General features: G+C 37.2%; 4 protein-coding genes and 1 long non-coding RNA gene across 10 annotated transcripts in view; 3 read left to right on the top strand and 2 right to left on the bottom strand.

Annotated features, from left to right (window-relative positions):
- Positions 1-920, top strand: part of LOC116613292 — a 3,486-nt gene extending 2,566 nt beyond the window's left edge. For both annotated transcript variants that reach the window (XR_007308076.1, XR_004294158.2), the window contains 2 exons: positions 1-69; positions 587-920. The exon at positions 1-69 is cut by the window's left edge. This is a non-coding gene — a long non-coding RNA (uncharacterized LOC116613292). The remainder of the gene's footprint in view (positions 70-586) is intronic.
- On the bottom strand, positions 889-7,722 carry LOC125563046 (PAB1-binding protein 1-like). Of its 5 annotated transcripts, XR_007308073.1 has the most exons (8): positions 6,617-7,722; positions 6,083-6,244; positions 5,008-5,664; positions 4,180-4,233; positions 3,977-4,005; positions 2,998-3,138; positions 1,493-1,682; positions 889-1,122 (listed from the first exon to the last, which is right to left on the bottom strand). XR_007308073.1 is itself a non-coding variant. In XM_048727721.1 (7 exons), the coding sequence occupies exons 1-5, from the start codon at positions 7,597-7,599 to the stop codon at positions 4,193-4,195; spliced, it is 492 nt and encodes a 163-aa protein (XP_048583678.1). In that variant the 5' UTR covers positions 7,600-7,722; the 3' UTR covers positions 2,607-3,138; positions 3,977-4,005; positions 4,180-4,192. The 5 variants fall into 5 exon arrangements, 2 of the variants coding, with proteins under 2 accessions (XP_048583679.1, XP_048583678.1); XR_007308074.1 differs by lacking the exon at positions 6,083-6,244; XR_007308075.1 differs by lacking the exons at positions 6,083-6,244; positions 6,617-7,722 and having other exon boundaries at positions 2,998-3,171; positions 5,008-5,197; positions 5,567-6,049.
- Positions 7,723-7,774: 52 nt separating this feature from the next.
- On the top strand, positions 7,775-12,972 carry LOC5504592 (mitochondrial outer membrane protein SLC25A46). The gene is made up of 6 exons (XM_032372924.2): positions 7,775-7,971; positions 10,000-10,042; positions 10,323-10,458; positions 10,743-10,843; positions 11,191-11,308; positions 11,797-12,972. Exons 1-6 carry the CDS (start codon positions 7,824-7,826, stop codon positions 12,391-12,393), a joined length of 1,143 nt encoding a protein of 380 aa, XP_032228815.1. The 5' UTR covers positions 7,775-7,823; the 3' UTR covers positions 12,394-12,972.
- Positions 12,964-17,516, bottom strand: LOC5504591 (tetratricopeptide repeat protein 24). Its single transcript, XM_001625430.3, has 3 exons — positions 16,554-17,516; positions 15,727-15,942; positions 12,964-15,356 (listed from the first exon to the last, which is right to left on the bottom strand). The coding sequence occupies exons 1-3, from the start codon at positions 17,224-17,226 to the stop codon at positions 14,482-14,484; spliced, it is 1,764 nt and encodes a 587-aa protein (XP_001625480.3). The 5' UTR covers positions 17,227-17,516; the 3' UTR covers positions 12,964-14,481.
- Positions 17,517-17,894: 378 nt separating this feature from the next.
- LOC5504577 (translocon-associated protein subunit beta) lies at positions 17,895-21,163 on the top strand. The gene is made up of 6 exons (XM_001625444.3): positions 17,895-18,001; positions 18,486-18,649; positions 19,515-19,613; positions 19,748-19,856; positions 20,145-20,222; positions 20,648-21,163. Exons 1-6 carry the CDS (start codon positions 17,999-18,001, stop codon positions 20,756-20,758), a joined length of 564 nt encoding a protein of 187 aa, XP_001625494.1. The 5' UTR covers positions 17,895-17,998; the 3' UTR covers positions 20,759-21,163.
- Positions 21,164-21,179: the final 16 nt, after the last annotated feature.

Raw genomic sequence — 21,179 nt, 5'->3', positions numbered from 1 at the left:
GAATATTCAACTTGACGAGGTTTATCCGGACTGCTGTGACACTTGCAGCCAGCAGTTAATGAGAGAAGTGTTAGTATGTTAATGATCCCTTTGGAGTATTTTAGTGCAAAAATCTCGTGTTTTCAGTTTAATTAATAATAATATTTATTTGTAAAGCGCTAAATCTATGTGGGCATTTTAAACGAAATAAAGAAACAAATAATTACATATAAAGAATATCTAGATTACATTAACCATTGTAAAATAAACGGAAAAAGTGCCTGTTTAAAAATAAGTCCTCGTATCCCTTAATGATGATGCATGGATGATTGTTTTTAAGGTGATTGTCAATAAACATGCCAAGATATTTAATAGTACTTTTGTGCTCGATATCACAGGCTGTGATGATGATACTAACTTTCTTCCTAGGTGATTTAATAATAATGTAGTTAGTTTTCTTAAAGTTAATGGATAATTTATTTGCATTGCAATATTTGATTACATTTAATAGTTCAGTGTTAATGGTTAGCTCTAAATCTTTAGGATTTTTAGATGAATAGAAAATGTTTGTATCGTCTGCAAATATCCTGAATTTCAGTTTTTTTAGGAGTGTGGGAGGTCATTGATGTATAGAAGAAAAAGCAAAGGTCCAAGTGTTGACCCTTGTGGGACTCCGCAGGTAATTGGTTGAAGGTCCGATTCAGTGTTTCCTAATTTGACAAACTGTTTTCTTTCATTTAGGTAGCTTGAAAACCATTATTGTGGGGTATCCCTAATTCCATATTTGTACATTTTATCAAGTAAAATGTTATGGTTTAGGGTATCAAATGCCTTCGAGAAATCAAGGAGAATACCACTTTGAGAAACAGGCCCCTGGTTAAGCAGTTATAATCACACAAAAAAACAGACTTGAAAAATAAACTGATTTATTCTGTTTTGTACATGGAGCATGCTATGTTCATGTTGACGCCGCCTCGGTTGGTGTTGTCGCCGCGGGTGCCCCCGTGGGTTCCCCCGTGGGTGGTGTTGTCGCCGCGGGTGCCACCGTGGGTGGTGTTGTCGCCGCGGGTGCTGCCGTGGGTGGTGTTGTCGCCGCGGGTGACCCGGTGGGTGGTGTTGTTGCCGCGGGTGTTTTTCTTTGGGCTGAAATGGACAAACTAGTTTTTGTTATCAAATGAGGCGAATTTTTCTTGTTTTTACCAATTGGGATTATTTAATAAAATGAGATTACTTTTAAGTATTTTAAAAGAGAATTTGCTCAGTATCATAAACACAACGCGACGGTCCGCCTCAACCTGATCATAATAAAGCTTGACTTGAAATTGAACTTGAAAAGTTGATAAATTTCAGCATCTCTGAATCGTCTTTTGCCCTGGGACTACTTTATTTATGCAATTATCAATACAGCATACACAAATCAATATGGTAAATATAAAAATTTACTAGGGGAGGGCCCTAGTAGTTTAAATATTGTTCTGTAAATTTTGTGGAAAAAGATATCTGTATCACAGACCTCTCATGAATCTATCAAACAAGCGGAAGGCAAGTTGGCCATCCTCGTCAGGTTTGGCCTCCTGCTGGTCCCCGATAAACTTCAGGCCCCTTCCTCTTGTGCCGTAGCAGGATGTGGTCGTCCCTTTGCCGTGCCGTCCAAACATAAGGACGACCACATCCACGCCGTGCTCCTTTTGAAGGACATCTGCCTGTGGATCATGATACAAGCAAAAATAATTACTTCTTTTGCTAAACAAATATTCTTACAGTTATTATAATACAGCGTTCGCTGGTTCGTAAGGGTGATTTATCATGGACAATTTTTATTAAAGACTTTTATCGGATTTGAGCCACTGTGGAAAAAAAGCCAAAATTCATATAGTCTCTGGTCTTGCCTGCGAAAAGAGCCAGCTGCAGTATAGCCCTCTGCCTATCTGTGTAATTGTTATTATTGGGAGTAAAGGCATAAAAATTACTTACATAATAATAATAATAATAATAATAACAACAACAACAACAACAACAACAACAACAACAACAACAACAACAACAACAACAACAACAACAACGACAACAACAATAATAATAATGATGACATATGATGATGATAATGATGAGGATGATGATGATTACAGTGGTAATGACAAAATATAACTAGTGTACTGTCTATGGCATCCAGCCTATTTCTCGGTTTCCGTGGTATGCCCACTACGAAACGGTCAAAATATATCTGTTTGGCATAAATGATAGATCAGAAAGAATACTAAATAACATAATTCGGCATTTGTAAAGACTTTGCAGCTAATCGACCGACCGAGTATAGCGGATATACAGTTATGCTTAGCCAGTTTTAATGTTAATTGAAATAAGTGTATTGCAGTCGTTGCCATCATTGTATGATATATCCATTGAAATACTAAGGAAAAAGTTCAACATGGAATCAAAAGAGTTGGATTTCTTTACTACAAAGACAAACATTTCTTAACTGCAAAATCGAAAACTTTAGCGAACAACTCAAGCTAGTAATAATAATTAAAATGGTAACATGATGACATCAGTTTCGGCAGTGCACCCTCTAATAAATATACTTCTTTTAATGTCAAAGACATTCCACTCTCTTACTCTCTTTTTTCATTGCTCCATATTCTGTTTGGTATCTTTCATTAAGGGTGGTAAAGGGGGGTATGGATGACATTTTCACGGACATAAAAATGGCTTTCCACGTTTTACTGGCTGAAACAAACAGCGCCTAGAAAATAACTATAAGCTAGATCTGGGTTCACGTAGACTCAAAACTGCTAAATCATGTTAGATCACGTTCCACGGAGATGGAAAATGGACGATTTCATGTTTCTCGGCAGTGTAAAACGGCCATATCTCGTTTCACGAAGACACACTTTACCACCCTGTTCATTGGCTATTCTAATGAACATATAACGGGAGTTGTCCGGGAAATCTCCTAAAGATTGTTTTCTAAAGCTTGTTTTGTATGATTACGCAATACAGTATAATAATTAATCTTACCCTATCGAAAAGATGTCCTCTTTGGTGGGTGATATTCCCATCCCCCCTCATTTCCTTCTTTTTTGGGGGAGGGAAAGGGGCCTTGCACGTTGTACAAACTCTTCGTGCAAGGGCATTGCTGTCATTGCAGCTATGGCATCTCTAAAATACCATAGAGAAGAAGCATACAATTAACTGAAAGTGAAGCATACAATTAACATGCTGAAAGTGAAGCATACAATTAACATGCTGAAAGTGAAGCATACAATTAACATGCTGAAAGTGAAGCATACAATTAACATGCTGAAAGTGAAGCATACAATTAACATGCTGAAAGTGAAGCATACAATTAACATGCTGAAAGTGAAGCATACAATTAACATGCTGAAAGTGAAGCATACAATTAACATGCTGAAAGTGAAGCATACAATTAACATGATGAAAGTGAAGCATACAATTAACATGCTGAAAGTGAAGCATACAATTAACATGCTGAAAGGGCTTGGAATTATTTCACGTTTGTCGAGAAAACACCAGATTATACATATTCACAAATGGCAAAATTTTGGAAGACTAGCTGGAAAACCAACAAAGAAAGTGGACTTTTTAACTTTAAATCCTCTACTATCTTTTAAGAAATGTATAAGAGAGAACGCCAAAACGATGCCTATCTGATACCATTATGCACTAGTCAATTGAAACCCCTACCCCCATGGTCCTGGGGAAGGGTGGAGGATTAGACTTGAACAAAACTGAGAAACGCTATGCCCCCACTCCATCTGGACAACACTGCAGTCAAATGATTAGTGCAGTCAAGGTCACTAGTGTTAACCACCCTTCAGTAAACCTGAGAATTTTGGTGGCAAAAGGTTTGAAATTTGGATTGGAGTCTTGTGCTTGTGCTCCTTTCCAGATCCAGTGAAAGATGCCCCTAATTGTATTTTTCAGCATGAGACAAAGACATCTTAATGCATCCGCCTATACAAATTTTAAATTATACCTTTTTGGGAGCTCCTCTCTTTCCAGGATCTGTAAAATAAAAGTAAATATGATTTAGGACATTTTGCTACAGGGGCATCTGACAATACTGATCTCGGCTGTTACTCTTGGTCAGTATACTTTCTGACCTTTCCCATGCAACTAGTAAAAATAGCTCCCTGATTTTTCAACTAACAAAAAAAGTGAAATAAAAAAAACACTCACCAAGCTTAGCTTGTCAAGCAAAGTGATATTGCATTGTTGTTGTCCTAACGGCCTCTAATGATAGGAAAATTATTGGTGTTAGTAACAAGAAGGGTGCATGTTATAGTTCTTATGGTAATTCGTGTGATTTTGACACCCTTCCCATTTCATAAGAAAATTTTTCCACTTGAAATAAGAAAAACATCGGGTGGTATCATAAATCATGGTTTGATATTGGACTTTTATGGATCACTTGTACAACTGATCATTTTCCTCAACATTTTCAGTCATATTTGTGACTAATTTTTTATAGCATTTTGAAAGCCAGTTGTGTGAATAACAATAATAATGACAATGATAAAACACAAAAAACAAAGCTTAAACAACCTTTTTCAACAACTTCGGCCATCATTAAAAATTACCCAAACATTTTTGTTACTGTAAATTCAATAATGCAACTAAAACTTGAAAATGGAAATAATGCTTTGATAAAATAGTGGAGCGGACACAAATTTTGATATTGTGTCAAGATCAATTATGTAAGAAATGAAAAAAGTTTGAAGTGAGAAGAGAAAAACAAATAGCAAACTCTTTATAAAGGATATGGGAGAATGGGTTGGGGTGGGGACATTCTTTACACCCCTACAACATATATTCCTCTTATACCCTTCATTAGGAATGGTTAGTGGATAATGTTCCAAGATGGCGGTAGAGGCACATAGACTGCTGTTATATTATTCACACAAATTCATTTTGTCTCAGCTTTTAGGCAGTTTTAGGGGTGGTCCAAGGAGGTGGTACATGGACCAGGGGTTCCATGTTTTGTGGTCTCCCAGTCCTTAGTCTCACCTTCCATAAACGTCTCAAACATTTTCTTAACCATTTTCCCAAGTTCATGGGCAGGCTTCTCCCCCTCGTGCCCAACAAAGGCTGCACCGGCACCTTCTGTGCCATAGCACTCTACTGTTGTGCCCAGACCATGTTTTTTAAATGTCAAAATGACAATGTCATTTTGGTGTTTCTGATGCAGGACGTCTGCCTAGAATCAAATAAATATGCAATGCTGTGAGGCCAGAGTATGAAATTTGAAACATGCTCCAAGAATGTGACTTGAGGGGACAGAACTTAAATTTAAGCTGACAGTGCAATAGTCTAAGGATACATTATTAGACTACATTTAGCTGCAACATAATAAACTGATTACATAATCTGAAGACTGCTGAGTGTGCATGTCTGCATGTATTCGCTTAATTGCTATTATTGTGTCATGCAAAATGATAACTTATTAATTATGTAATCCTTGACCATTCTTGCAGACATAAATCTTGGGCTAAAATGCGATATGGTGGTTCTGCATACATGTGTTTATCTGCACATGGTGCACAGTGTGGTTGAGCTGGCACCTTACCCTTCTTTTGCTCACACACAGAGGTTCCAAATGCGATATGGTGGTTCTGCATACACACCTTTATCTGCACATGGTGCACAGTGTGGTTGAGCTGGCACCTTTAAGAAAACCTATTAATTAACACTTTATTGACTGGGACTGAGGGAAACAGCAGGTTTTGTTGTCCTATTTTAACACAAAACAATGCTTTCCCAAGGTTCCAGTCAATGAAAGCTTTATTATCATAGAAAGTGTCACAATGTGAATGCAAAATGTGAGGGAACAAAAAGCAAACTCTATGTAAACCATTTGTAAATATTGACATGAATGAATGCAAAAGTTGTGTGACTTCCGGTTTAGTTTAATTCACAGTACTTAAATTGTACTGTTGCCATCATTGTTGCCTGGGGAAACCGTCAAATTTCTTCAAGTTCAGGTGATGCACCCTCTACCAAAATTAGATACTAGAAAACGTGAACTTTGACACTTGGTGTATAATAGATGAAAAATTTTATTGTAATTGTTAATATCACACACCCTATAATACATCATGTCTTTCTGATTGGTTGGGTTGGTTGTCCCTTTCTTTTCAATAGCATCATGGTTCGACTTGACCTTCTTCGCAAAAATGTATGAGCAGTTTTCATTTTTGCAGCTGCGACATGCAGTAGGACAATTTGTACCACATTCTGGACAGGCCTATGGTAATAAAAACAGAAATTTTAATAAAATAAATTATCATACAACTAAGAACAAAGCTCTTTTTTATCCAGGTATGCACACAGAATCAATTGGAGACAATCCGCTTCAATACAATGGCCACCATTGTGACATGTAAAGCAGATAATGCTCAGGACAATGCCTGCTTTCCATGTTACAATAGAGGCTATCCCATCACTCTATGCGCATACCTGGAGAAAAAAAGAGCAGCAATTTTCAATCTTTAGCGTAATTAATTTCACAAACATGATGCATAGAAGACTAGCAGTAACTATTAATACAGTATTATAAACATGATAAATTATAAAAAAGATGAGACTTTCTTATTGAGTCAAACACTGTATGTCATACCTTAAGCCGCGGTACTATCTTTTTGTTTGGTGTCTGTGGTTTGTCTTTTAATAAAAAAGTAATAAAATGTGTTACAATATATTAAAGTTTTTTTTTTGCATGGCCTGTAAAGTTTGCATGGCCTGTAAAGTAAGCATAACATTACCATAAACAGAATTTCATAACATATCACTAAAAAAATCTATATTTTTATATATTCTGTGTAAATTATTGCTGGCAATGTAATCTCTTAGTAAAAATGAGGATAATTATATTTAATATCGAGTTCGTGGGGTCCCGCATAGAGGAGGAGCTTGAGGGTATCTTTAAATGGATATCTAATAGCATCTGATTAGAAAGTATCTGATAATATCACAATATCCGGGAGTCCTGCATAAGGATGGATGAAGTATCTAAATAGATGTCTAATATCACTCCTGCAATTTATCCTGAATTATAAAATAGCGCTGATAGAAAGCATGGTATTCGGAATATATATTTGGTTTATAATAACATATTAGTACATTTGGTACGCATATTTAAGCCAACTTGGCTATAACAGTTTAGCAGCCGAAGATAATGTAACAGGGATGGTTTAGACGTGCAAACAACTTTGACTTGGGAACCTTTCTTCTTGAACTAAAGCAGCTGTATGGGGACCATGGACGAGAGTATTATCGCATGGTAGCTAATATATGCTCCATTGCTTTTGTAAGCTTATTTCAGAAATATTTCGGATCACGTTGAACGATCGAAGCATTCCACACGTGATAGATCATCGTACTTATCGATCAGGATTTCTTTATACTTTTCCCGCATTTGAACTACGAAATCGAAGTTTGTCAAAACGAGAGATCAAATATTTGAATAAAAATTTCACGCTCAATGAACAATTGACAAAACAAATCGTTTTAAGCCAAGTATTTCAAAAGGTATCGACCTCGCTTACCAGTCATCCTCGCTTGCTTCAATGCTTGCAATTGAATGCTTGAGTAGTCAACCATGTGATCAACAACACCTTAGCATCCGCGCCTTGCGCATGACAATGAATTAATGACTATCATTAATTCAGTGGTCAAATAACATTTAAGGATAATCGTTAATTCATTCTCGAGACCATGTTGAATAGAGTATTCAGGTCTTTGTGGTTTCCCTGTGTTCCGAGAGAATCTCAGACATATACCCACTGACCAAGGGTTGGTGGCACGGCGGGCGTATCGGGTCAATAATGGTGTTTGCTCGTCTACCAGGAGTGGATACGGGCTCACATCAACCCATAAAACAACCCGACATGGCGGAAAAAGATCCTGTACCTACAGCTGAAGAGTCTGTCCTTAACTCGCTCTCTACAAATATGCCAAATGAACCTAAAATTGGTAAGAAATTGCATGTTTTTGTCCATCGCTTCGAAGGGTGTAGAACTATAAGCCAATCCGCCTTGAGATTTGTTGAATTTTCTCGAATTGGCCGTTTCTTCTTCGCCTTATGTATAGTATGAATATGTGATTTTAAATATGTAAAGATTGGTATTTACTTGGCCTTTTAGCTAGTACAAACAGCTTGCTTCAGAAGGTGCTAAAATATATCTCCATGTTTACAAAAGGCATTCGTAGTAAATATGAAATGAATGTGAATGAAGAATATCCCTTCCAACTACCGTCCTATTTCACTGACTGCTGTGCCTTGTTAAATACTTGAGCACATTATTTTCATGACATAATGAATCATCTTGATACCCATAATATCCTCGTCAAGTTCCAACATGGTTTTCGCAGGTTCTTTTCCTGTGAAACGCAATTAATAACCACCCTAGAGGATGTGGGGAAAGCTCTAGATCTCGGCAGACAAACTGATCTGATCATCATGGATTTTAGTAAAGCCTTTGATATTGTTCCCCACCAGCGGCTTATTTCCAAGCTGAATTTTTATGGAATTCGGGGTCTCCTAAAGACCTGGCTTACAACCTGGTTAACACATAGGGAACAATCCGTTCTTGTTGATGGAGTCTCATCTGCCCCTATAAGTGTGTCATCTGGTGTGCCCCAGGGGACCGTTCTCGGCCCACTGATGTTTTTACTCTACATCAATGACATCGGCAATGATTGTAAATCTTCTACCATAAGATTGTTTGCTGATGATACTTCTGATGCACATCAGCTCCAGTCTGATCTTACCTCCATCGAGAAATGGGCAGAGAAATGGCTCATGTCCTTTAACCCAACAAAATGTTTTGTTATGAGAGTCACGAGAAATAGGGAACCTATAGTATTTAACTACACATTGATGAACCACATCCTTAAACCAGTTGAACACCATCCATACCTAGGCGTCGAGCTCTCAAACACACTTGACTGGAGCTGGCATATAAACAACAAAGTGTCCAAAGCCAACCAGACCTTAGGTTTTCTCAGGCGCAACCTAAGCAATTGCCCAGAGAACATTAAGGAAGCTGCTTATAAATCGCTCGTTCTTCCACACTTAGAGTATGCCAGCTCTGCCTGGGATCCATGGTTAAAGAAACACGTCAAACAGATTGAGAAGGTTCAAAGGAGGGCGGGTCGTTTTGTTAAAAATTGCTGGGATAGGACTCCTGGCACAGTCACAAACATCCTAAACGATTTGGAGTGGCCCCCTCTCTCTAAAAGGCGCCAGGATGCCAGGCTTACATTATTTTACAAGGCTGTTAACAAAAAATCAGCACTTGAGATACCAGACAATATTGATAGACGCACCCGCCAATTACGCAGCTCTCATCCAGATAAATTTATCGAGTTATGTCCAAGAACAGAAGCTTATAAGAACTCGTTTTTCTGTAGGACAATAAAAGAATGGAACAAGCTGCCCCGCCTTACCCTGGATTCCACTAGTGCAGATATTTTTAGAGAACGAAAAAAATAAAATTAAATTAATAAAATTATATTAATACCAATAATGCTGTTTAAACGATTTTTATCTTTTTACTTTATTTCATCTTTTTTTTTTATTCTGCCCTATTATTATTTTTATTCTGCCTTATTATTATTTTTATTATTATTATTTTTATTATTATTATCATTTCTATTTTTATTATTTTTTATTTAGTTAATTAATTAATTAATGTATTTATTTATTTATTTACTTATACAATTAATTTATACCCACAGTGATGGTAACCCCTTTGTGGATTAACAATGTAGATAGAAATGTTATAAGCTTGGATTACTGGCACTAAAATGACACTTATTATTCTTAGTAATAGCTCAGGCATACGTCAATCGACTTTTACCAGTGTCCCTGCTAAATTATGTGTCCTTATAATAATAAAATAAATGTATGTATGTATAAATATCATGGCTACTTGATTGTCATGAAATATATGTATTGCTTATTGTTTTTATTCATTTATTATTTTTATTTTTTTGCAGAAAATGCTCAACGCCTGACAGGATTTGGTATTGGTGCCCTCAGGTACAAATCTTGTTATCTCAGAATCTGTTTAACAAGAACTTAATTTCTAGTTATAGGATTAAAAAAAGTCATAGTTGTTAAAAACAAAATTGTACTGAACATTTTTTAGTCCTGGCGCCTGTTTCTCGAAACACCAGAGAATTCTTGGGCCCTAAAACTTGAACTCTTCTTGCATGCATGTGTTAACATGGTTTCACTGTGTATCTGTTATAGATAATTTTAATATTGGTATATAATTTCAGTTATATTCAGTTCTGATTATTAAAAATCACCTCCACAGCATGCTTGCTGCTCAAGCTGCAACACACCCCTTCCTGGTCTTCAGACGTCAATGCCAGGTTAATGGCAACGCCCAACGCTACCATGTGACACCATTCTCAGTTTTCCAGGTTATGATAAAACTGGAAAGAAAACAGGTGATTGCGGTTTTATTAATTGTATTCATTTTAGATATATTTTAGTTGTATTATTTTTAATTAAAGATACTTGTCACACAATCAATTACACTGTATCTTGTGAGCACTCTTTGGCAATATTTAGTATTGGATATTTCAAGCAGAAGAATAAAAGTCGTTATTACTCAGATTTTTTTCGAGCTTTTTTTTGCTTTATGATTTCAGGTTTAGCAGAATATGTTTAAAGAAAACGTTTATTGTGATTTGTACAGTGCTAATTTCATTTCGTTCTTCGTGTGTTACAGGGTGCTAGCTGCTTGTGGAAGGGTTATGGCAGTACATATATTGTCTGTGCTGTCAACTTTTTTAGTGAAGCAGCTATTAGCGCAGTGACACAACTTCCACAGTGAGTATTTATACTCTTGGAACAATAGCAATACTGCAATAACACTTGCATTTACTCAGGATTTCCTAAGGGAGGTTCTGCAGGCATAGGTACAGTATCCACATGGAAAATGGGTAAATCTTGACAATCTTTCAAAAATAAAATACTTTTTTTGGTCAAGTTGGGATGCGTGTACGCCCTGTGCAAATCCCAGGGTACATGTCTGACACCCTAGCAACAACAACTTTATTCCCTTCAAACTAAAAACAATTAGATATTGTAAATAATTATAGACAAAAGAAAGGTGAAGTACAAAACATTTTTTAGCTAGCTTCAAGTTAAATAAAATTTACTGTGCATCTTTTTAGGGATAAGCCATCTTCTGAGATGTCAATGAGTGAAGTTGCCTCTCACCTGTTGCTGAAGTGTCTTGGGCTGATTTTTAGTATGCCCATTGCTGCTGCAAGTCTGGTGGAGACAGTCAAGGTGAGAACTGATAAATTGTTTAAGGGTTTTGGTTTACTATTAACTTGCTACTGTAATGTTATTGTGTGGCTCATAATAGCAACTTTTTTATATATGAATACCAGTATCATCCAAACCTCAGCACAAAAACCATATACGAAATAGAACAATTTGAACCCCCCCCCCCCCTGTCTGTAACAATTTGAAAACAAAACCCTTTCAGTCCTTCTTGAACAAAGAAAAAGTAACTTTGTATACAAGCAACTGTAGTAGGCCAAGACATGCACAGTAGAGCTTTAATTGTTTTCTTATTGTTTCTGTATTTTCATAGAAATGGTCTTTTCTAAATGAAAATGCTTCATGTGGATGCAGATCTTTTTGAAAACAAAAAAGGTTGCTTTTTCATATGAGACCAAATCTGTGGGTAAAGTAATTATTAAACATCCTTACACCTCAACCGTAATTTTTATTGTAAAATTTAACCCTTTGTCTGTCAAATTTGATTACAGACTGAACGTATAAAAGATGGCTATGGTGTCATAGATACCTTTAAAGATGGGCTGTACCGCCTAGTGGGGTGGAATCGGTCATCTGGACGTCATGGCAGGCTACTACCCATGTGGACCATTGCTGCGCCTACCATCCTACACGGGATGCTACACTATCTTGTGGAGTCCATTATTCAGCACCTTGTGCTCATTAAAATGGGCCATACTGGACTATATGGAGACTGTAACGAGGACCCGCCCCCCACAAGTGACATGACTCAAAGTTATTACCCCGAACTTGTTGCCAACTTTATGGCGTTTGTGGTCCCAGATCTGATACTCTACCCTTTTGAGACTGTCTTGCATCGTCTGTACATTCAGGGGACAAGAACAATCATAGATGACTTGGACAATGCAGCAGATGTCATACCCTTGAGCACAAATTATTTCTCAATGTTGGACTGCTTTCGCACCATTTATCAGCAGGAAGGTATCTTTGGCTTCTATAGAGGTTTTGGTGCCTTGCTTATTCAATGTGTGGTCTACTTTGTCATCCTGAAAATAACCAAAGTGGTGTATGTACGGCTGTCACAGGATTTCCAGGGGAAGACTGAGTAGAATCTAGCCATGGATGTAAACAGGCACTCCAAGAAATTGTCATATATTGTGTTGCTACTGTGAATTTTGCTGACGTGAGGTTAATTGAGTGTGGCTATGTGAAGCTAGGTGTTTGGTTTCTTGTGGGCAAGGCACAAGAGTCTGTATATAGAGATGCAGATTTCAAATTCGAAGAGGGAGAATGATCTTTATACCAGAGTGGTGGGGAACCTCGGCTTTGAACAACCCAAAATGCCACACCCTCAATTCAAAACCACAAATACACTGTGAAAGTACATTATGGTTAACTCCTTTCTATGAACAGAAAGATTGTAATTATGGCATTTCGAAACAAAATAACCCCGCAAAATCAAAACCTGTTGTACGGCCTTTCATGCTTGTATCAGTACTACCCCTGGGGTCAAGCATCTAGGTAAAGTTTATTTTAAAAATCATGGCCACATTTGCACAGCTCTGTAAACAGTAAGCAAATCTATTGTTGTGGCCCACTTGCCCCAAATTAACAACAGGCAAGGATGAAAGACAAAATTATTAGTTGTAAAAAAACAGTATAACCCAATAAAAGAGATGTCAATTGCTGCTTACTTTATTTCACTGTCAATCATACAGTAAATATAAAACATGCTTTTCGTGGTAACTGGTTATTAGACAAACAATTGGGCATGTCTACTATGCAATCAGTTTTTAGATTTTTAAATTTTAAAATGACTGCTATAATAATACATTACTTGAATTCTGCCAACTTATATATTTTAGGATTTGCCAAGTAACCAGCTATTTCAAAATGCACACTATTTTAACTCTCTTTGATAAAAATATATACTCTATTACAAATATTATCAGTAAGGGGTTATCAGATATAAAAAATATTTCCCAGTGAGTACAGTTTTGTTTGGTAAAGCACAGATTTTTTTAAATATACAATTAGCAGCAGATTATTAAAATGGGCTACAGGCCATATCTCCAACTAATTTTTAACCTTAAAGAATGTCAATCACCCACACCTTTGCTATTATTTATCATTAAAAAATACAGCAGTTCATTTGCCAAGAAACTTCAAAATAACATCTCTCTATGAATGAGGTCTGATATGCTATTGGCAATATTTGATTGAAAATTTCTTGGTTACTTGCTTGAGTTACTAGCTGTGGGAAATAAATGTTTGTGTGACTCGCTGTTGAGTGGGAGCACAAAATGTTGATGTAATTGGCCTTCTTTAAAGAAAACCTTTAAATATCAGCTAGGCTTAGAGTGGTTTTCAATAACCCATGAAATACTATTTAGTTTATTTAGTACTAAGAATGTATATGTTCTCTTTTGTTCTGGCTTGACTATTACACTTTAACAATTACATTTTGTTGCATGGGATTTTGAAAACCACTCTATTCATCATACAAAGGATTTTTTTTTTTACTCTCTATGACTTAAATCCCTTTGAGAGTTTGAGTAGATGGAGTACTGCCTGTAGACTGCAAACAGTCTTTTTGTTCTGACAAAATATGATATTGAAAACTTGCTAAATGGTTATCCCAAACTAATCAATGTTACAGAATGATTGAGGTTTATAACAGATGTCTTTGACCCCAATAGATAAGGAAACAAAATATTGCAATAGCAGTACAGTTGTGAATAGGTGTAAAGGTACACTTAACTATTTGCTTTTGGAATCTAATAAGCAGGCAGCTCTACTTAGAATCTTTTTTTAAATCAACTCATTCACTCCCTATGATGGCCTGTAATGCCAGTCGAAAATATTGGCATTTTTCCCTTGAAAACCCTTTCTAGCTCCTACATTGCCTGTGAGATTGTCAAAGACTTGATTATGATTAAATGAGCTCTCTTGTGCATCTTCCAGCAACCAAGCAATGGAACAGAATGCTGTTTAGTATTCAGACTAGTCTCATGTAATGTCTATACTCTGGGCTATTTTCTCAATATGTGAGTGAGTTAGCTTAAAAATATATTTTTATTGTGCCATCCTCATCCCCCCCATCCCCATCCCAAGTGAGTGGCTCTCACTTGATATCAGAACGGTACACTCCTCCAACCAAAATAAGTGTTTCTCATAATGTTACCAGCAAAGTTGTGCTATTGCAATACACAAGTTTTGGACTGCTGGTTTTTACTGTATGTCGTCTTATCTGGAGATGAGCTCTGGCTTGGTTCATCATGATTTGATGCTGCAATAGAAGCTAAGTAAGCCTCTCTGTGAGCTCTAGGCTTCGTAGTGGAATAGTCATCATCCTTTTTTCTGTGTTGAGCTCCAGCATCTGCCTCCTCGTAATCATTTCTATTATCATCCTTGACAAGCTTCTGGTATGGACCAGATAGTTGCAGAGTTTTTATCTCCTCAGCTGAGCCTTGTTTCTGTCTGTGTTCCCAAGATGGTTCTATGTAACGTCCGCTGTCGCTATCAGATTCACTAGAGTCTTCTGAATGTGTGTATGATTCACTTTCATCATCATCATCATCCCCCTGTATACCCCTGGCAATCAACTTATGATTACCTTGCCTCTCTCTTGTTCTACCAACCCTTTTGGACTTTCTAGTTCCTTTATCTGCTATGTCTTTGCCATGTCTAGGGCTCTTCTTCTTTCTTGTCGATCTTCGAGATTTGTTATTTCTTTTCGGAGAGTCACCAAATTTAAGTTGGCATTCCATGGCGTCGGCAAGTTTCTTCACTATTCTATCATTGTGTTCAACAGCTGATTCTCCCGATGTAGTGAGGATAAACAGTGCACTCTTGTAGTTTTCTACTGCCTTGGTGTAGCTCCCTTGTAGAAAGTAGGTAGCTGCAAGACCCTCAAGAGCTTGCCAGTGACTTTTCTTATCATGTCCATCCTTCGAGGCTTGTACTGCATGAAGGAAACTCTCTGCAGCTTCCTCAAAATTTCCAAGTTGGCTTTGAGCAAAGCCCAGATTGCAGAAGGTCTGTCCTTGTGTTGTGCGGTTACCCAATTTCCCTATAAAATCAGTGAGAGTAGAGTTTAAAAAAATGAATAAAAGGTAAGTCTAGAAAAGACAGCACATAGCCTCCCTGTAATATACATATGGTTATTCTAAAGATATATTGAGTAAGTTTTATTGTAAAGCCTTCTAGATATTGCTTTCAGAGACCAGGGGCCAGTTCCTAGAAAGCAGGTTAGCACTAATCCAGGGATAAATATTGCTATCTTGACATTTGATTGGATAAAAAGGGCATTTATCCCTGGGTTAGCATTCAACTGTTTTCTAGGAACCGGGCGCAATAGCGCAAGTGATACATTACCCAAGAAGCACTGGGGGTTATGACAGATTTTCAGACTCAAACCTTATTTGAAATAGGTAACATACCATGAAGCTCAATTGCATGAGAATGATACTTGATCCCTTCTTCGTATTTTCTCAGCTGGTTGTACACTGCACCAAGATTCTGGTGTAAGACCGCTTCAAGCTCTTCATCTTGACCAGAGGTAGTTACCAATGGAATAGCAATCTCAAAGCACTCGGCCGCATTATCATAAGACTTCAAGCTATTGTACAACAAGCCGAGGTCATTGTACACTTTCCCTGTAAATGCATTAGGTTTTGATTAGCAGCTATCACTCTCAATGACTCAAAAGACAAAATACAGTAAAACAAGCCAAAAGTATCATCAACTTTGTCTCTGAAAAGAATAGGATTTGGTCAATAATGATTGTGACAGCTTACTAATGGTTTGTCTACTGTGGTATAAATTACACTGCAACACTGAACAACGCAAAGCTGACAGCTCTGACAACTATAGCCTCTTAGTGCTAACAAGCGTTATAAAAAAGGTAACAAGGAAGCATTAAACAAGATGCCTACATACAGTATTTGCCTACATGTATGTGCGTAAAAATCAGATAGCAAAGATAGAATGGAAGAAGAAGGTGAGAATGTGACCATCCTTTTTTACTTCATAACACAGCATATTGATTTTCCAAAGCATTATCCTTTTTGCATTTATTTAGGCCTCGCCGGCTCGGGGTAGCTTTGAACAAGCAGAACAATTTTCTTTTTGTCTTCAAGAGGTGTCGTGTGGTAAACCGTCACCACCAAACCTCAATACAAACACTGCGTTTAAGTGGTTGTCAAATACCTCTTACACCAATAACAGTGTGTAAAGTGTAAGACATTGTTTAGCACGCGAGAATTACCTTTTAGAGTTGTGTCTGAGAGATCTTCACATAGATCTACGACCATCCGTAACGTCTCGGCACATTTATCGATATCTTGAAGCTCGCCAAATATGCTAGCACGACTGTTGAGTGAAAGCACTTGGTTTTTTTTGTCCTTCAAACTCTCGTAGACATTACCTGCTTCCAAATAAAAGTCGGCCGCGTTCCTTAACTTTCCAATGGCAACAGAGTCAACAGCTAACTTTATCAAGGTCTCACCTTGCATCTCTCTGTTATTCTGAGCTTCATATTCGCATTTTGCTTGCTCGTAGCATTTGATTGCGAGTTCAAGTTGGTTTAGAGCATCATACGCAAGTCCTAAGTTGTATTGTAAATCGGCGAAATTCGCCGTGCCATCACTGTCTTTGTCTGGTGGTAGAGCTTTTTTTAGATACTCTATACCCCTCTTGGCGTCCCCTCTGGCGACATAGCAAGCTCCCAGGTTGAAAAAGCAAGCTCTTTCAATAAACCCCTCCCTCAGATGTGACGCGAGAGTCGTCGCTCTCTCGAAAGCGCTACACGCGCCATCCAAGTCACCATCGGCCAACTGTTGATGTCCTTCTTGGGTAAGTTTTTCCACTTCTTCTTCGATATTCGTCGACATGTTAAAACTTGTGCCTTTAGGGAATAATTGAGGAACTTCTGGTTTCATTTAGAATATCAGAAAATGAGTATATACACAATAAAACAACAGGTCGATTCCTGAGACAGGGCCTCGTTTCCAGCTCGTTATGTACACAGTTTAGCTAAACAAAATCAAAAGAGCAGATTCCTGGAGAAAAAAAACAACAAATTCTTCAGTGATAGCTCCTGAAATATAGCCCTACATCACGTTATTCTACGATTTCCCTCACTGTGATAGTCCATGTTGTATTTTGAGGGGCCGTTTCTCATGTCTCGTTTATCGAATGTTTTCTTTGCCTCGAATCACTAAGACATCGGTCGCGACGTGACGTCACGCCCCCATCAATGGGACTGGTAACAGCACAGGGAACCCATAGTAACAAGACTCACTTGTAAAGAAATATACATTTCTTTTTATTCTTTACAAAATGAGACAACCGAGTCTAAGACTTTAAGATTTAGTTTACATGCTACGTAAATTTGCAAAATAGAGCACTCAAAATTGAGCGAAAGGAGATAACGTTAACTTGGAATTAACCAGAAAGTACTAGCGGTATCATAAATCTTTTATCAATAATATCAATGCTTGCCAAAAAAATCTGTCACTTTTCATTCACACTACAAAACCATTAAATCTAGCATTTCATCATACGGGTATCGCTGTGGAGAGAAAGCAGCTATGTCGGTCAGCGGGTGTGCCCATTTAAGTGTGCTCCGTACACGTCATCCAAGCTTTCTTTCTCTCTTTTCTTTTTGTAGTTCTTGTTCAGCCGGTCGAACGTTTAGGGGTTCTGGCAAAAATGGTAAGATTTTATGAAATAAGAAACAAAAAGAAGTTTAATTCGATATTACTAGGATATATTTTTACTATTGTCACCGTATGTTTACCCACAAATGCTTCAAAAGGGTTGAAAAACGGCTTTTTCTTTGTGTAGTTTTCCTCACGTGTAGTTTATTCTATTCACTAGAAATTTCTTTGGCCTTCCTTATTTTGTTATTCACAGCCCCCTCTTGATGAATTCTATATTTTATAGTCCCGATAACTATTAAGATTACGGTCTTATAATGGCTATGTTTATCCTATGGCCTTGATCCACACAGACACTGTGTCTTATTTTTAGATAGAGTACACTGTAAGAATGCTTTTCTTTGCAGTTACATTCAGTGTATCCGTCTAAGTTTATGATTAAGACTACAGCAATTATATTATGCGGATTAAACTGTAGTAGGAAAATAGTACCAAAACTATCCAGATACCCCAATAACCTTGTTGTTGTTTTTGTTTAGCTGTTGCTAGCTTTAGTGCTGGGTGTTCTTGCCAGTCTTGGTCATTGCGCTGAAAGTGAATCCTCATCCGCTCGTCTGATTGTTGCCAAGAATATCCTTAATCAGTTTGCTGTTGAAGGGAAGGACCTTACAGTGCACTACACCATATACAATGTAGGATCAAGGTGAGAGAAATCAAGAGCTTGAAAAACCTTTTGTCCTGAGTACTGTATGCACCTATTGCTAATAAGGTTGCTCTTGAGAATTTAAGCATTGTAACCCCGAGTAGTAAAATAATAGATGGCTGAATCCTGGTCTCTTCATACCGTGTGAATGTTTCCAGGCACATAGAAAAGATGATACAGCATCTCGAACTTGATACTCATGAAACACTATGGGCTACAAAACATATATTCTTTGAGTGTGACCTTATTTGAAATAGGAGTATATACCGTTTCTTGTTTTTCTGTTGTGTTGTGGAATTTTGGGGCTATTTTTGCTTAAAAGAAGCGAATTTCAAAAGATAGGTCCCTACACTTGAAATTCATTTTTGCATAAAAAAAATGTTTTTTTACACAGTAAAGTAAGTTGTGAAATATTGTATTCTGTGACCTGTGACTAAAACACATTCCTATTTTTTAAAGTGATTTCATGAAAAAAAGTTTTTATGCCCAGTAAAGTTTATTTCAAAATATTTTGTTGGGTGACTAAAACACACCCCTTTTTAAAAGTCATTTTTGCATGAAAAGGTGTCTTTATATACGCAGTAAAATATGGTAACCAATTGCTCAATATTTATATTGTATTTGTGCTTCATAGTTCAATAGATATTACAACTATAACTCAACCTGACTAACAAGTTCACCAATCCCTTAAACATTTCTGATAAAGTTATACAGTAATTCCTTACAAAGCTGTCAGTTCATGTCATGTCAGTCATGTTAAGGAGGCCTCAAAGGAAATCGCAGTGCTTTATACTCTAGTTGTATACCATTGTTTACTCTAAGTGTAAGGTAAATATTCTATAACTACTGTTAATGTTGTCGACAGCCCTGCCTTCGCTGTTACGCTGACTGAGACAGCATTCGATGAGAATTCATTCAAGGTCAAGCACGGCCTTACATCTATCAAGTGGAAATCCATTGTTCCGTATCCTTTAAATTAGACCTCTCTATGTGAGAAAGTATTTTTTTATGAAACAAATGAAATGTTGACATTGTAATGATGATCATATGTAGTCATGATTACTTCCATTTGCTTTTTTTTTCTTAACGACTCTTTAGAGGAACTAATGTATCTCATACTCTGATCCTTGAGCCACTGAAGTCTGGCGTGTTCAACTTCACATCTGCCATGGTGACATATAAGCCCAGTGAGGATGCCCCTGAACAGGTAACTAAAGAGAGCACCCACTGTAGATTCAGTACAGTAACTTTAATTAGTTGCTTATTATCACAGAAAGCACTTAGATTCAGTACAGATACTTTAACAAGTACAGAAAGCACTTATGACTTCTACAAAACTACAGTACATAGCACACGAGTGATGCTCTTTATTTATTACACATACAGTACAGTAGACGTAATCCCCATCTTGTCCCATTTATTCTGTCTTTTGTACTTGTGATTTTTACTGTGAAATAAAATGAAAACAATGCACTGATCTATATGCTCTTGTTAGGTTGCCTTCTCCACGGCCCCTGGTGAGGGAGGAGTCATGAGTAACAAAGACTACCAAAGAAAACACTCACCTCACTTGGTAAGTAGTGGATTGCAGTTATACCAAGTGACATGCCCCTCTACAAATCTTTGCTCTTCAAATCCCCATACTTAAATCTGGTCTAAATTAGCTCAGTTGAGGAGTACAGTTGCAAGAAAATACTAGATGCTGTAGCTTCTTTAGTGCAGGCCAGACTTGAGTCATTTTTTAGAAACTTTTCTACTAGGTTGTTGGTTTTTTATTTTTTTTGTCATGACCAACAGAATCGACATATACATAACATGCTTACTCCATACAATTTTAAAGGTTGAGTAAACATACAGTCTCTATTTTGTCTGATATTCTTACTGTTTTTTTTTTTTTTTTTTGTAGAAATACAGTCTTTCTTTGACTGATTTTATTGTTGTTTTATTTTAGTTATACACTCTCTTTGTCTGATATTGTTCCTCTTTCTCCCCCTGTAGGTTGACTGGGGTCTGTTCAGTTTGATGTCCATCCCCACAATGTTGATTCCTTTCATGGTCTGGTACCGCAGCCACAGCAAGTACGAGAACATCAAAGCCAAGAAGAACTAAGTCACCATTCACAGCACCCAATGACCCTTAACATCTTGTCATTGGCTTCAGATCCATTTGAAGGCGAGCTGAACCAAGCTGAGTCTTGTAAATTGTAAATTCATATTACAGTTACACAATTAAATTTTCATCAGAATATTCTGCTCCCCATTACATTGGCACATTCTATAAACATGGAAGTTTGCATGGTTCTCTATGAATACCTGTCGCTTTACCATACAGTAGCTCAATTTATCAGCAGCTTATCAACTTATAGTTTGTGCCCTAGTGAAGGTGTCTGATATCTTGGGCTGCTAGCTATACTGTAACGCTAATATTACAGTATCCAAATGTCTAGGTTGTTTTCCAATTGGTCTGAAAAGTGCATATTTCTAGTATTATTATAATAAAGATTTTTACTCTAAACTCAGTGCTGGGTGAT

Source organism: Nematostella vectensis, chromosome 5, assembly GCF_932526225.1.
Source record: "Nematostella vectensis chromosome 5, jaNemVect1.1, whole genome shotgun sequence".
NCBI lineage: Eukaryota > Metazoa > Cnidaria > Anthozoa > Actiniaria > Edwardsiidae > Nematostella > Nematostella vectensis.
Note: the sequence above shows the minus strand (reverse complement) of the source record. Positions and strands in the feature narration are given on the sequence as shown.

Bases quoted from the DNA above. Each gene is read 5' to 3' on its own strand.
- LOC125563046 (XM_048727721.1), bottom strand. From the start codon at position 7,599: ATGGTTGACTACTCAAGCATTCAATTGCAAGCATTGAAGCAAGCGAGG. The intron at 6,661-7,544 runs GTAAGCGAGGTC...TTTTATTAAAAG, and splicing joins GAAGCAAGCGAGGATGACTG to ACAAACCACAGACACCAAAC. The intron at 4,234-5,007 runs GTGAGACTAAGG...TCCTATCATTAG, and splicing joins GTTTGAGACGTTTATGGAAG to AGGCCGTTAGGACAACAACA.
- LOC5504592 (XM_032372924.2), top strand. From the start codon at position 7,824: ATGGTGTTTGCTCGTCTACCAGGAGTGGATACGGGCTCACATCAACCC. The intron at 10,459-10,742 runs GTGATTGCGGTT...CGTGTGTTACAG, and splicing joins TAAAACTGGAAAGAAAACAG to GGTGCTAGCTGCTTGTGGAA. The intron at 11,309-11,796 runs GTGAGAACTGAT...ATTTGATTACAG, and splicing joins GTCTGGTGGAGACAGTCAAG to ACTGAACGTATAAAAGATGG.
- LOC5504591 (XM_001625430.3), bottom strand. From the start codon at position 17,226: ATGAAACCAGAAGTTCCTCAATTATTCCCTAAAGGCACAAGTTTTAAC. The intron at 15,943-16,553 runs GTAATTCTCGCG...ATGCATTTACAG, and splicing joins CTCAGACACAACTCTAAAAG to GGAAAGTGTACAATGACCTC. The intron at 15,357-15,726 runs GTATGTTACCTA...CTGATTTTATAG, and splicing joins TCATGCAATTGAGCTTCATG to GGAAATTGGGTAACCGCACA.
- LOC5504577 (XM_001625444.3), top strand. The intron at 19,614-19,747 runs GTATCCTTTAAA...ACGACTCTTTAG, and splicing joins AAGTGGAAATCCATTGTTCC to AGGAACTAATGTATCTCATA. The intron at 20,223-20,647 runs GTAAGTAGTGGA...CTCCCCCTGTAG, and splicing joins GAAAACACTCACCTCACTTG to GTTGACTGGGGTCTGTTCAG.